General features: G+C 39.3%; 1 protein-coding gene and 1 long non-coding RNA gene across 5 annotated transcripts in view; one reads left to right on the plus strand and one right to left on the minus strand.

Annotated features, from left to right (window-relative positions):
* The window catches only part of Ark2n (arkadia (RNF111) N-terminal like PKA signaling regulator 2N), an 83,809-nt gene that overhangs the window by 35,024 nt on the left and 32,500 nt on the right, over window positions 1–16,285 (minus strand). For all 4 annotated transcript variants that reach the window (XM_087592713.1, XM_087592711.1, NM_001107374.2 and 1 more), the window contains 1 exon segment: window positions 10,939–11,722. In XM_087592713.1, coding sequence (XP_087448839.1) covers window positions 10,939–11,653 — 715 coding nt within the window. In that variant the 5' untranslated portion in view covers window positions 11,654–11,722.
* LOC147999885 (uncharacterized) overlaps window positions 1–16,285 on the plus strand; it is a 39,414-nt gene that overhangs the window by 16,125 nt on the left and 7,004 nt on the right. The window lies entirely within an intron of this gene.

The following is a 16,285-nucleotide window of genomic DNA, read 5'->3' on the forward strand; positions in this document are numbered from 1 at the left end:
TCGTGAACTGGATATGGTAGAGTCATGAGGTTCAGAAGTTTAAGATTCCATCCCTCAGCTACACAGTGTTCAAGACCAGCCTATGCTATAAGAAACCCCGTCTCGGGGTTGGGGATTTAGCTCAGCAGTAGAGCGCTTGCCTAGCGAGCACAAGGCCCTGGGTTCGGTCCCCAGCTCCGAAAAAAAGAAAAAAGAAAAAGAAGAAGAAAAAAAAAAAAAAGAAACCCTGTCTCAAAATTAGGTGGGAAGACACAAGGGTGTTTTTTCTCCCCGCATAAGGTTACTGATAAATATTAAGATAAATTACAAGTTTTAATTTTTTACATATAAAATTCTAAATATCATGCCTAATCCATGAGGCATAGAATATTTCTTTTTCACTGATATGAAGGAAAAGGGCAAATTTCTCTTGCAAGAAAAAAACTCAAAATCCAGTTAATATTAGCAAAATTGCATATTCCTAACTGAAGGCTTTCATGCCAAGTTAGCTGTCTCTCACCATAACTCCTACCAATCCTCAAAAAATATGCTTTTAAATCCCACATACAAACACATCTACCATCCTGAAAGACTTTTCTTTGTCCAGGGATGACTTTGATTGAGCTCCTGGTCCTCCTGCCTCCACCTCCCCACTCCTGGGATTAAAAACCTATTATCACCATGTCCAACAAACCCGACAATCCTGCCATGTTTACTCCCTTTAAAATGACCAGAGATGATTTATTTTCAGTCTAATGAATGAAAGAAAACAGAATTAAACTAGTATATTCACTAAGTGTTTTTCACTAGAAACTCAAAACCACATTCAATTCGACTGACTGCTATCTACCAGGGTTAATTTAAAGCTCAAGATTAAAAGTTTATTTATGTATGATGAGAAAGAAACACGGTGTTGCCCGATGAGGACGTCTTCATTTCCCATCATTTCAATTCCTTACAGTTAACTGAGGACCAAAATAGGAAAGGGAAAATGCAGAAATGACCGACTCACGAATGTTAATTTCCACAATGATATTCTGAGCAGTGTGATGAAATCTTCCACAGTCCTGAACTCAAGCTCTGAATTATTCCTTTGTCGGGACTATCACCAAAGACAGCTGCCATGTCAGTTAGGAGGCTATTCTAGGCCAGTGTTACTCACCTTACTACATCACAGAAAGGGTAACTACAGTCTGGTGGGGTACTCTGAGGCGGCAACAATCCACACAGCTTATCAGTGTATGCTTATTGCTGTTATTAACCTTGATGTGACTGGTTTATAAACTAAGCTTTAGAGTAGAGATGCGCATACAGGGAAGACAGTATGTATCCATGGTTCCGACTGTGGCTAACGCTTACAGTGTCCCCCGGACATCTTAGAGCACCCCTTCCTGTGAGGGGGACTACTGAACTACTTTCCTGAAGTAAAGTGACCCTTACCATATTTCCCCCTCCCCTTGAGGAAGGGTTTTCCTATAACCCAGACCAACCTCAAACTCTTGATCCTCCAGCCTCAACCTCTTAAATGTTAGGATGACAGGCCTGCAACATCATGCCATGATATTCTACACGTTATGTTGTATAGTTAGTACAAAAGTAAATATCTACTCAAGAAAGCAATATGTGCTTCTCATGTACAATATATTACAATTAATGAAGACTATTAACAAATTAATTAAATAACAAGGAATTAAAAATGCTTATATAGTACATTATTTCAGTCTTCATAGAAAAACTGAATTAGAAAAATCGAATCAAACAGGATTTAAATTAGAGTGAGGACTATGGAACAGATGGTACGAGAATCTCTATTTACCAACTATCTACTTTTACTGAGTTGCTTTCACTAAATTTTTTATTTAGATTTTTCTTATGCATGAACATAAAACAATCATTCCTTCCTACCTATTGTTGTAAGACTATGTTCCAACCTACAAAATAAAACACAAGTTTATCCAACTGCTGCTTTCTGTTTAAAATACTATTTGGTTTGTTTTTGAAATGGCTTCGCATAGCCCAGGCTAGCTTCAGACTCCCCTACAGCTGAAGCTGGCTTCCTGCCTCCCTCTCTCCCAAGTGTTGCCGCCAGGCTCAGCTAATACCTAAAGGAAAACAAACAGACAAAAACCTGCTTACTGTGCAGTCTCTAAAGTAGCATCAGAAGAAACTTTTATACCAACAGTTTAGCTTTCCTTAATCCACAAAGTAGACAATACACCTTAATGACAAGTTCATGGGTGATTCAGAAAGTTTTCCATTTTTAGCAGTTACTGTCTTTGGGAATTCTAAAACACTGCCAACCTTCAAACTGGCAAGAACATAAAAGCAGCAAAGCGTTGTGTGGCAGCGCTTGAAAGCTGGGCATCAGCACGTAAGCACCTGACTGGGCGCCGGGGAACTCTTGGAGTACCCAGCCATGTTTTGGGTCTCTGGGTTCAGGGACTGCTCATGGCCTTAACCAATGTACAAACCAGTTAGTTCCCCATATACATTCAGGACCTCTCTGCCTCTGAACTTAACAGAACAGTCAGTCTTCTAGAACACTGCCTATAAAGTCCTGTCACACCATACTCCTCTGCCAAGTAATCCTGGCTACACACATCAAAATCCCATAGCACAACTGATGTCAGCTTTGAGACACTGAGGCCACTTAACATAACAATAATCTAGAAAAGTGTATTTTTATCTCAATACCCTTAACTCAGGAAAGCAGCAACAGAACTGTTTTTTGGTTTCTTTGTCTTAAGCCTGATAGTTACAGCACGGATGAGCGCTGTCAAAATTCACTAACCAAGCCAAAGCAGCTTACTCTAAAGAAATCATAAAATAACTGATATCATACAGTGTCACCCTTTTTCATAGCTTCAGTGATCTATCTGGGAAAATGTGTTCTCTTATTTATGCCTCTGCTAAACTAAGAATCTGGAGTGGCTTAACAATACCGCCAACCAGGATGGTGCCAAGATATTTAAAGTTTATTTCTTTTTTTAAAGTTTTCAAGATAATATTTAGTGTACAATTTTTGTCGAGAGCCACTATATATTGAATAGTTTAACTGTGTTGGTTTTAGAATTCTAAAACGTAGTACTTTGTCAGGTGAACCCGTAACCAACCTTCACCTGACTGAAGAGCTCTTATTTTAGATGTTTTTTAATTGTACAGAAAACTACGCAAAGGATGTACAAAATCTATGTGTACGTCTGGGCGAGTCTTACAGAAACCTGAGTGTCTGCCAGGGTATTAAATGTGTGTGCCACTGAGAGCAAATGAGTCTTGTGTTTAAGTTTGGGGTATGCAGACTAAGGATGTAAGCTGTAGCGTGTTTGCCTAGCATGCATGGAGCCTGGGTTCAATTCCCAACACTGCCTGAACCCAGATGTGGTGGTACATTCCTATAATACCAATATTTGGAGGTTCAGAAGTTCAAGGTCATCCTCAACTGGAAGTCAAACTAAACTGGGCTACAATGAGACCCTATCTCAGAGAGAGAGAGAGAGAGAGAGAGAGAGAGAGAGAGAGAGAGAGGGAGAGGGAGAGGGAGAGGGAGAGAGGGAGAGGGAGAGGGAGAGGGAGAGGGAGAGGGAGAGGGAGAGGGAGAGGGAGAGGGAGAGGGAGAGGGAGAGGGAGAGATAGAAAGTATAGATAGGGCATATATTCCCTATATAGGATATATTAGTAACTCTAAGTTGTCCTGCAGTTAAAAAAAAGCTTTTCATATAATCTAAGCATATTCCAAATATGTGACTATAAACAGATACTAATATCAATAGAAGAACAGTTTACCAGACTATGCTTTAAGGTTTGGCCCTACACAAACTTCATCCTTGGGCTGGATTGTAAAATCTTCATTTTCAAGACCAATATTAAATAGGTTGCCTTCTCACACTACTCTTTTTTTTTTTTTTTTTTTCTTTTCTTTTCTTTTTCTCGGAGCTGGGGACCAAACCCAGGGCCTAGCAAGCGCTCCACCACCGAGCTAAATCCCCAACCCCCTCACACTACTCTTGACTATACTATTACAGTAGCTTTCCCATCCAACTTCCTCTCAGTCTTTATCTCCTATATGCTTTATTGTTATTACTATTATTCTTGGTAAGAAACTACCCAATGATAACGAATGCATTTATTATCTGGCTACTCTAGGAAGAGTTTATTTCATGAGGGAAGAGGCTTCATTCACTATTGTGTCCCGACACTGCATAACAGGTACAAAAATACTTTCTGAATAAAATGACTGACTAATGTCGGGTTATACCATCTACCTACATCAAGATGTTGTATGAAGGACAGACCTAACCTTGGGATATAGTTCCATAACAGAACCCTTGCCTAGCATGTGGAAGGCCTTGGTCGGCTTTTATGCCCAGCACCACCAAAAAACAAAACAAAATTGGAAAACACAATCTAATGAATTGTTCTATCACTTTTACTACATCTTCTTTCTCAAACATGACTCCTTTTATCATTTAGTGGCTACTTATAAATATGCAAAAGAACACATCCTTATCAAAAATGACTGCAGACACTAAAACCTTTTCAATGACACCACTCATTTTTTATTCCTCCATGCTTCTGCACAAATTTTTAATCCCATTCTACTTAATAATAAACTTTTCAAGTTTGTTACCTACATTTCTTCAACTTCATCTTCTCCTCTTCTGACTACTCTTTCTCCACTAAATCCATTATTTAAAAATGTTTAAAAACAAATTCTTTGAGAAGGATGTACCTTCTCCTACTATATCAGCCTTAGGAAAACCAGACCAAATAGAATGTATACTTTATTTTCCTTGTGGTTTTTGACAGTGTCCCATTATGTGTCCCATGCTGATCTAACTTTCTATCACCCTCTCAGCCTGCTAGGCTGTGAGTAGCTACAGAGCAGCACCACATCTCACCACACAAGAGGCCTGTCTTTGAGACATGGTCTCAGTTGGTGGCTAAGGTTGGCTTTCAACTTGCTATTGAGTCCAGCCTTGAATTAGACTCCTGCCTATTTGGAATGCTGGGTTCTAGATGGTCACCACCCTACTTGGCTTAAGCAGAATTTAAAATGTAACCATTTTCCTTTTGCCCTATTACAAGTATTGGGTAGAAATAAATATAGGGTACAAGTCAGAAAGCTGATCTATTAAATACTGGCTTCACCTATCTTTGGATGAATATAAAAATAGGTACTTAAAATCTTGACTTTAGGAAATGATGAGAGAACACGTATAATAAGGACTAAGGTCCTAGCCTCAAAAGTATGAGTGCTGGACATGAACACTAACAAGCATGAATGTTGAGAACTACATGACACATTTGTCAAAATTCACAAAACTAAGCAAAACTAAGTGAACCCTAGCAGTAGATAAAGGACTTTAGGTAATAACAGAAGGTCAATGTAGGTTTATCATTGTAAAAAAAAAAAAAAGTGTTCTTTAATTTTTTAGTTTAAGTTGGTGATAGCAGGAGGCTATATGCAGAGGCAGGAATTTGGAAGAATTCTTGCTCAAATTTGCTGTAAAATGAAAACTACTAAAAAGTAAGTTTAAAAGCCAGGTGGTGGTGGCAAATACTTTTAATCCCAGCATTTGGGAGGCAGAGGCAGGTGGATCTCTGAGTTCAAGGCCAGCCTGGTCTACAGTGAATTCTAGGACAGCCAGGGCTAAATAGAGAAACCCTGTCTCAAAAAGAAAAAACATTAAAAAACAGGAATGATGATAATCTCATGTTAAATAAACATGGTCTTTTTTTTTTTCTTTTTTCTTTTTTTCGGAGCTGGGGACCGAACCCAGGGCCTTGTGCTTGCTAGGCAAGCGCTCTACCACTGAGCTAAATCCCCAACCCCAAACATGGTCTTTTTATTACCACTAAGGTAGTCTGTGTTATGTATACAAAGTTAGCATAGACGCTCATTTCAGATAAGGATGTAAATGATGTATTTTGGTGCTTTAACGTGAGAGGCTGCCAAAAGATATCTATCCAAAGGGCACTGTGATGTACAGACTAATACACTTAATCAACGGATATAAACACACCTGGGTAGATATAGTGGGCAAATGAGGGGTCAGCAGGACCTCTAGTCAAGGCCACCTACCTAATGAGATGCTGGGTCAAAAAACTGTTTTTTCATTTATATGGAGAAAGAAGGTGCCCATGCCTATTAACATAGAACTGCACAGTTTACACTCTGACCACCATTTCTCAAACCCTCACACCCACTGGCAACTCAAGTGAGCGACCAGAGCACCAGTTTTATTCTCTCACCCCCTATCACCCCACACGGCCTGGCTGACTTCACCGAGCAGTTCATTCGGAGAGTCAGACCCCAGAAGATTCTGATTTGACTGGGTTGGAGCATGGCCTGGGTACCGGAATTTTTAAATGGCTATTAAAATACAAAGCCAGAGTTAAAAAAAAAATCAAAACTAACAACAACAACAAAACGCATGGATCTTATCAGCCTACTCTGCACGTACAAAGCTTAAAGCAGTTTTTACCTATTTGCCTCTGTTTCTTATTAACAACATTATCTACCAGATCTCCTACACAGCTAGCAAACTAATTCCAGATTACAACACTTACTTACACTAAGTACATGAAGCTTGTTGTCACTGAGGGTCACTTCACGGTCACTCTAGGTCAATGACCAGGGCTTCATGGGGATCCTTATGAGTCTCAGGACTATGAGTCCCTACTGCTTAGATTAATATTAAAACTTTTCCAAACAATTAAATACCCAGTAGATTAAGAACCCCTACAAATGAAGAAGAAAAAAAGCACATGTGCCAAGAAGAAACTGTGTGATAAACTTAAGAACTGTTTACCAGAACAAGTGGCAAAGGTAGTTTTTCAACTTCACTAAATAGCAAAGTAATACAAATCAACCTGACGTTCCTAGTCTTCCACCACATGAACAAGACTGAATATGTATTATCTACAGAGAGAATACATGAACACTGAGACTCAAGATACAGTAAACATACTATTGTGATATATGACCAGAAATCCAAAGTGTTCATACTCTTACGTGTAACATCAAAATAGAAAAACGGCCCAAATGTCAAACAACAGGAAAGTTACTTTTATAGTTAATTTTTATAGTAAATTATCCAAATCCAAATAATCCAGAGAGTAATATGTTTAAAGGTTCAAAATGCAATGATATAAAGAAAATGAAGACAGATGTACATCCTATATGACAAATGTTGTTATGTATCATAGAAGATATACTCGAATGCTAACAAAAGTATAATTACTGGGGACTAGAGAGGGGCTCACTGGTCAGGAACTCCTGTTGTTCTTGCAGAAGACCTACGTTCAGTTACGGGAAGCAACATGTGGCTCACAACTTGTCTCCAAGTCCCGTCCAGGGAACCAAAAGCACTTTGGGCTTCCACAGGCACCGGAAACACACACGGTGCACACCAATGCATCCAGGCAAACCACTTATGGAACTATGAAAACTTAAGACTTTACTAGTTTTTTAAAGATTTATCTTCATATAATGTTAACATAATTTTAATTATGAGTGTGCGTACATGTGTGTATCTGCCAGAGGCAGTAGAGCTACAGTTACAGCTGGGTGTAAGGTATCCCATGTTGGGACCAGAAACTGCGCCTCTGAAAGAACAGTGCTCGCTCTTACCACTGAGCCAGTAACAGCCCCAAATGTGTTACTTTTAAGAATATTTAACTCTAGACAAGAATTAACCGATTAAGAATAATAATATTTGAAAAACTAGCTAGGCCAGTCCATCACGATCATCTGAGCGTCTGTATCTGTGGCGGATGTTAGACGCAGAGATGCTGCCTTCCTTCAGTGGGGCTGAGCTGCTCTGACCACCTCCCAAGCATTAAGAATTCAGGTGATCTTAGACAACTGTCTTCAATAATGCCTCCCCACTGCAAAAAAAGTAAAACAGCTGAGACAACTGACTCTTACCTGCCACAATGGATATTCGTTGACCACACAAAAGTAGGCCATGACAGCCAAGATGAGACAAAGCTACCTTGAAGTTCATCCTATAGTAACTATTAATGAAAAGGAAAAGTTACAGAAGAAAATGTTTTCTGGGTGGCCATATGTATATACACTGATGCACATGTTTACTCAGGAAACTAGTTCCCTGGGTTTAGTGCTGCCTATTATTCTAGTAACTAAAGTCAGAATACTTCCAACAAACATAACCTGAGTGATTCTACAGAGAAACTGTGCCCCATGAAAAGTAATGTTCACAAAGTGTGGAGAAAACAAAGCATGTAAAGGCTCCAGGCAAAGCTGCAAGGGTAGTCTGTAACGCACACCAAACTTCCAGACAGAAGCCGGGCAGTTTTGAATAACAGATTGAATATTCAAGATAACTATCACATAGCATTTTTATACTACGTTACTATAAAATACTATAAATTTATAATATTTCTAAGCCTTCCAAATGAAAGTACTGCCAGATTATTTCCTGTTCCTCCAAACAGATACTTAAATCATCCCTATTTCCAAAAACTTCCAGAAAATGATACAATGTAATACTAAACAGCCTATTAGTTAATTGATCTTTTTAAAAACTTCTTAAACATTTCTTCCCAAAATATCAAAATAAATCAATAAGCTTGTACTCGTCTGCATTACTATCTGCATTCTTTAAATGAAAATATACTATTAAATTACTTGGCATATAGTACAATTAGATACTTCCTTCAATTTTTAAAATGTGACTGAACAAAAGCTTACAAATTTTTCTGAATTACTAAACTGGCTATATCTTGACAAAATTACAGAGTAGGAAACTTTAATGTTCCAGTTGTTTTGCATTCCGTGTAAACAGCTGCACTTGAAATCTCAGCATCCGAAAGACTGTCCTAGGTACATCCAGGGCCGGCACCCGACGTCCACGTCTTCCACTCACGCTGCTTTAGAGCACTTTCAATACCCACTCTTGCTAAAGGCTGAGTGTGCCTCCCTTCTTGCCCAAAGTCATGTGATGTGAGACTCAGGAAATGTGTCTGTTACAGTAGAACTGTACAAGGTCACAGTTTTTCAAACATAATATGGCCGACCTGAAGTTCCTTCTATTTAAACACTGGGTTGTTTAATGTTTGCCGCTTTGCATAATTTGTAAAAAGACCATTTATGCCTGTTCTATGTGTGAATACTGCCACCTTCCTCTCCAAAAATCCGAGCAGTGCATACCACAGCTGTACAGTGGCCTTCATCTTCAACTACCATTGGATTTCCCACAATTACCTTAGAAAATGTTACACTCTTCTGAATGGCCAAAAACGTACAAAGTGATATATAAAAAAACAGAAATATAGTAAATTATTAACTTACTCAAATGTTTGATTAGTACACAATTAAGAATAGATGGCAAACAAAATACCAGTGTTTCTAAGTCTTAGAAATGACTGTTAGTCAGATATGAACAAAGCATACTTAGCCCACATGTTAAGGAGATAGGAGAGTGTTCATTAGACATTACTCATTTCACCTCTACAACGGGATTCTAGCTTTAAAAAGAATTTTATTCACCCACCTTCTCCCTTTCCATAAAAAGGCAAAGTGTTGATATGGTTATTTGAAAATCAATTTAACTGGAATTAAGTACTGTATCAGGAAATCCATAATAAATTTGATTAATAGATTAGAACAGACTCTAAGAATACACAATGTTATAGGTACTTAATAAGGCTTCCTTAAAAATAATAGTAAACGGACAACTGAACTATACCTAGAACATGCCTTAGGACCACCCAAAAGGCTGCTTCTTTCATGAGCGTCATTTAACCTTGTCTCATTTAGTTTTAATAATAAGAAACTACTAAAGGAATTTAATCAAGATATCACAGAAACGCATTTCTAAAGACTGTTTAAACTCATATTTAATATGCTACATGAAAGAGACTTATTTTTATACATTAATCACCTATAAAGTGCTTTTAAAATCATTCTTGCTATTGAGTTTACATGGTTAGGTATAAATTTAGATAACCAATATGCTTTTTCTTGAAATATCCTTTGTACATTAAAAATGTTGCTTTATGCATAAAACAGAAAACTAAAATAAAAAAAATTACCTATAAACCTTTAGAAAACCAACTTTCCCTTCTTTAATTCAGCAATAAACACTGCTGTCATGACCTATTAAGTATTGCTTACTTTACAAAATATTCCTAGTCATAGAATTCTCTTCAATAATGAGGACTCTTCACTTAAGAACCATTCAGATAACATCTTTCTTACTATATGAAATCTCAAAGATTGCCTCTGTAGCACACAGTATCAGATGCAGTAATACAGGGAAGACAGACATGCCAAACATACAACAAACTACAGACCCTTTTATTTATGAGCGCTGAAACAAGCCAATTTCCAAAAATCTTTTTAAAGCCTAGGAGATAAAGGGGAAGTTTTTTTGAACATTCTTTACAATTTGAGTGACAAGGTAGATTTAAAAAAAAGTGCAATATCATCCACTAAATTGAGGGAAAACCCAGAAAAAACTATTTTAGGAGGACCCGTAATTAGAAAGCTTTAATGAAAGAATGTATCATTTCAGACACCATATGCTCGAGTGCAGAGGCTAGATACTAAAGCAAGGTGCCTAGTCCTGAGGAGAATGCACTTGTACTTAGCCGTAATGCTGAACAATGAGCTTTAAATCTACGCAGTGCTAAAAAGACAATGACAGAGTTCAGATAGTATGTTACAGAGAAAGACCTGTGAGAATTCCATTTCTTAAAAATAATCTTGTCCCTCTCATTGACTACTTAGTGTTTTGTGATGTGCTAAAAAGTGCACTGGCAACTCAGAATGGGTTTGTGTTTTAAGTTGGCCATGTCTTTTTAACAGACTGCAGTCTTCACAGTTACACAGAGCTGCAGATCTCCTGGGTTTCAAGTGTCACTCATCTAACTGAGTCTGACAGCTGAGAAAGGCCACCGGTGCTTACAGTCAGTTTAAAAAGCATCCTCTACCTGGTATCTCTGCCGTGATTGTCTTGCTGCTCCCTGAAACCTCTTCCTCATCATCTGACGAACTGGTGCTGGAGTCACACGTCAGGTCACTGTCACTGGTGCTGCTGTCCTGCAGCAGGCTGTACTTCTTCCTTGCAGCAGCCTCCCGCTTCTGCCTCAGTAGTCTGATCCTTTCCTTGTGCTTTTGGCTCCGATGACCTTTAACCTTGGTGACTCGGCCATTCTGCTTATCACTGGATTGCCGGTTCTTCTTGGCAGCCATGGTAGATGTTTCGCTTTCGGAACGGGACCGCCTAGACTTTCGTCCAACAGTGGCACCAGGCACTCCTGAAGTATCTCCTTCTACTGTTGTTTCTGCTTGCGAGGGCTCATTCTCTTCAACAGAAGACAATGTATCTGAATCGGCCAAGTGGCCACTAGAGGAAGGGGAAAGCATGCAATGATTAGAGGAGTCACTCTCATAAACTCGGCCAGTCGTGGGCTTGTCACTCTCTGTGGATGCTAACTGGGACTCTGAGGAGTCCCTTCTCAGTTCCATCAACAAACAGGGCATTGAAGAGAGAACTGTAGAGCCGGCTCCACCGTCTTTAGGAACTTGAGACTCCAGTTCTACAGAGCCATCTTCCTCCTTGACTGTCTCTTGTTCCGATGCTTTTGGTGGGGCTGCAGACTCAGTGAGTTCTTCTACTTTTCCCACTGCCTCCTCCATCTTCATCTCAGAACTCCAGATTAAATCATGGAACAGAGTCTAGGAAACGATATCAAAGATGCACTGGAAAGCAGCCTGTATGAAAACACACAAAGTCAATGACTAGGAATGGAAGGTCATTTAACCTATGCAGCATGCTATGCTTCTAAGGGAGTGCAAAAGGTACCATTTACACAACAGACCTTTAAGACACCATGTGCCGGGGTTGGGGATTTAGCTCAGTGGGAGGTGCTTGCCTAGCAAGCACAAGGCCCTGAGTTCGGTCCCCAGCTCCGGAAAAAAAAAAAAAAAGAAAGAAAAGGAAAAAAAAGAAGACACTATGTGCCTATACTCGGCTTGATTGGCAGTCAGATTCAAAGGACTTTAACACCAGCAAAATCCTAGCAGTCTCATCTATTAAAAATAGAATATTAACCTCTATTTTAATTACAGCAATTAACCAAAGAGTTACGTTTAAAGGGTTCGAAAAGTAACTTAGCAGTAGAGTGCTTGTTTGGGGTACATGAAGCCCTGAGTTCAATCTCCAGCACCAAAATAAGAAAAGTTTAAAACATTCAAAAAAGAAATCTTTGAAAAACTTTAATATAATTAATGTGTACTTGACTTTAATATAAATGAAAAGAATGATTTAAAATAAGACTGGGGGCTTGTGATGTAGTTAATTAGCTCATATGTTTGCCTTGCATACATGAAGCTGGGGTTCAATCCTCACCACTACGTAGTGTTAGACATGATGCTACAAGCCTGTAATTTCAGCACTACAGAGGAAGAGGCAGGAGAATTAGAAGTTCAAGATGATCCACAGTGAATTTCAGGCAATTCTAGGATATACGAGACCCTATATCAAAAAAGAAAACAAAAGACACGCAATAGTCTGACTGGGCATGGCAGTCTAAGTACATAGTTCCAGCTACTCGGGAGACCGAGGGCTGAGGACCCCAGAGTCAAGGCCTACCTGGACAACTTGGGCGACTCCTCTCAAAATGAAAAATAAAGGGACTAGAAAGATAGCTCCGTGGTTAAAAGTAGTGGCTGCTTTTGCAGAATACCTGGGTTTAGGTCCCCAAACCTACATCTTTTCCTATCTATAACTCCAATTTCAGGAGATCATACACCACCTCTATACATAAAAAAAAAATAAATCTTTAAAAACATAGATAAAGGGGAACTGGGCTGGAACGAAGCTCAGTAGTAGAGTGTTTGACTAACGTTTTCAATGTCCCACACAGCACTAGTCCTGCAATCACTGTAACTAAAATTATGGTTTCTAGACTCAATTCCCCAGAGGAGAAGAGACTGTAACAGGGAGAGCCATCTAATGTACACTAATGGGTCGTTAAGGGGTCAGAGGTGTGTTTATACATGTGTGGGCTGGTACATGTGAGGCATGAGGAAAGCCATCTACCTGTTTGTTTGTTTTTTTTTGTTTGTTTGTTTTTTTGTTTTGTTTTTTTTTTTTTTTTGGTTCTTTTTTTCGGAGCTGGGGACCGAACCCAGGGCCTTGTGCTTCCTAGGTAAGCGCTCTACCACTGAGCTAAATCCCCAGCCCCCTGTTTTTTTTTTTTTAAAGGTCCCTGATTAGCCTGGAGATGGCAATTCCTCTGTGCTGGCTGGTAGTGGTTTGTAGGAGGCCGCCTCTGCCTCCCCAGCTCCTGACTTTCTAACATGGGCTCTGAGTATTAAAGTCAGATTTTCTGAATGAGCCCTCTCTCCTCACTGCTTCTTTAAAAACAACAAAAAAAACAAAAACAAACAAACAAAACTCCATGCTTTTGGGAAGTGAGCAACCAAAGTAATTATATGCATCAAACTTGTCTTCATTCCCCTGAATAGGACAAATCCCAAAGGAGGATTAAAAGAAAAGGCTAGCTGAGCATAGCAGCATACCCATGTAATATAGCATTTGCATGGCTGACTATGGACTGAGATTGGACATAAGCCTAAGCTACATATTGAGAGCCTCTCTCAAAGGCCAGATTCTGCTGTTCCCTTAGTCTATGTACTGAGTCAGTCTCATGTCAGGTGTTTTGTTTCAAAAACAATAAGCATTAAAATATAGTTCAGTTACTTTGTGAATCCAAGAAATTCTGACTAGGTTCAGGTTTAAGAAAAACATCCTATACATTTTATACCTTATATACTAAATTTAGAACCTAATGTCCTTGCCATTCCAATAAAAAACACAAATCTAATTAACCGTGAGTAAAACATAACCTTTAGCCATCAGTCAGTAACCTTTTACATTGTGAATTTCATTAACTGATGGCATTCCTGAGAATGCTATGAAGCAAGGCAAAGCACTCTTGCTCTGTACACAGACTGTTAGAGAAGGTAACATAATGACCCCATAGGGCAAAGACAGATGCACACGTTAATCTTAGCGTACGCTAGTAGGTATAATACGGCATCTCCATCACTTGGGTTTACCAAGTATTAGTTCATTTTATGACAAAATACAGGAAATATCAGAAAAATTCTCTTATTGATCTAACATCTGAAGCATCATTTTTACGGACTTAAACATATTCCATGTACTGCTTTTTCCTTGCATGGCCCTGTTCTTTAATAAAATGGGCACTGCAATACTTTGCTTAACAAACTCAGGAAGACTAATATTTATTCCTACTAGAGTTTTTACTAATTTGAGACCCTCTTGTTTAGCCTACTTCATAAACATATTTGTATTTCTTACAACTAATTTTTAACTAAATGAAAACAAGCATGAATGCTTAACAGTCCTGAAAGAAATGTAAGCCAATGGGGGAGCATAGGCTAAATCAATAAATGAAAAGTGTCACTAATAAAGTATGCCAACAACATAAAACATTTGTATGTCTATATAAAATACCCTTGAACTAAAGAAAAAAAGTCCTTGCTTCTAATAAAAATAAAAGAAGAGAGAGTTGAGTCTGGCAAAATGTTAACAGACAAAGTAAAAGCACTAACTACCTGGCCTTACAACCTGGGTTCAGTCCCTTGTACTCACAGGGTTGAAAAGACAACTGACTCCCATAAGCTGTCCTTTGACCACTCCATACATACTGTATCACATGTGCATACCCCACCCTCCAATAAATAAATGTAGAAAAAAACAAGGTCAGAGTTTGTGGGCTGGGTGTTTGCCTAAAACACAAAAGCTGTGGGTTCAATCTCAACCAGTACACGAAAGTCATAGTTAACTTTGCCTGTAATCCTGACACCACAGAGATAGGTCCTCATAGTGTCAGGAGGAGCAAAGGTCAGCTTGGCTACATAACAAGATCAAGGCCAGCTAAAGCTCTGCCTAACATGTGTGTGTGTGAGAAAGAGAACACTGATTCTTCTGGTGGGATCATTCATACTCTCGAATAGAGGGTTTTCCTTTTTTTTTATTAATTTTCTTATACATTCCGGCCATAGCTCCCCTCTCTCTACTAACAGTTCTTTTCTTTAAAGTTGAAATATCTACAATAAAAATACTAAAATGAAAGTAATGTCAATTATAACACAAACACATCAAAGTCTAGTTTGAGAAGAAGGGAGCATTAGACCTTTAGATTACAATATGGCATAGGACTGAGAAACAATGCACTGGCCCCTTCCTCAGTGCGGGGCTGGCTGAGGGCCTTGCTCCATCTGGAGACCAGCACATCACCCAGCAGTGGCAGTCTCCCCAGCACCATCCCCACTGCCCACCCTGGCTTATCTCCATGTTTGCTTGCATCTACTCTGCTCTCGCCCTGAAAGATGATGGGATGACTGCACAGCTGCTCATTAAAGCAGCCGCTGTACACCTGAACCTTTTGGCCTAACTTATTTGCAAAGTCCCAGCCAAGATCAGCACTGAGTCTGCTGGACCTGCTCATGCAGTTGGTATTACACTTAGCAGGAGCCTTGCCCACTGATGCATCAGAATGAGAAAGGTGAAGAGGCACGAAACAAGAATCAAGAGAGTGGGCAGATGAGAAGAGAGGTGGTGGTTAAGAACCCTCGCTGCTGGGCTGGAGAGATGGCTCAGTGGTTAAGAGCCCCGACTGCTCTTCCAGAGGTCCTGAGTTCAAATCCCAGCAACCACATGGTGGCTCACAACCATCTGTAAAGAGATCTGATGCCCTCTTCTGGTGTGTCTGAAGACAGCTACAGTGTACTTATATACAATAAATAAATAAATCTTTAAAAAAAAAAAAAAAGAACCCTCGCTGCCTTTCCAGAGTCCCTAAGTTCAATTTCTAGAACGCAATTGGGCAGCTCACAGCCTGTTGCTCCGGCTGTAGAGGACATAAGCTTCTCTCTGACTTCCTCAGGCACACATACACATGTTGCATACATTTTCACGGTCATATTCCTCCCTCTCCCTCCCTCTCTGTGTATGAGTGTGTCTGTCTCTCCACAAACGCAAGTAAAAACCAATCTTAAAAGAAAAAGAAAAAAGAATTCAAGATGGCTATGAGCTTTAGTCTGGTTTTGCTGTTATTATTTTTAAAGATTTAATTGTTGATTTTATGTGCATGTGTCTGTGCCAGACTATATGTTTGTGAACCACATGTATGCATGCAGGTGTTCCTGGCCAGAAAAGGGCTTATAACTGGAGTTATAAGCAGTTACAGTTGCCCATTTGGGTACTAGGAATCAAACCAAACTTGCAAGAACAAGTACTCT

This window comes from Rattus norvegicus, chromosome 18, assembly GCF_021556685.1.
Source record: "Rattus norvegicus strain SHRSP/BbbUtx chromosome 18, alternate assembly SHRSP_T2T, whole genome shotgun sequence".
Classification (NCBI taxonomy): Eukaryota; Metazoa; Chordata; class Mammalia; order Rodentia; family Muridae; genus Rattus; species Rattus norvegicus.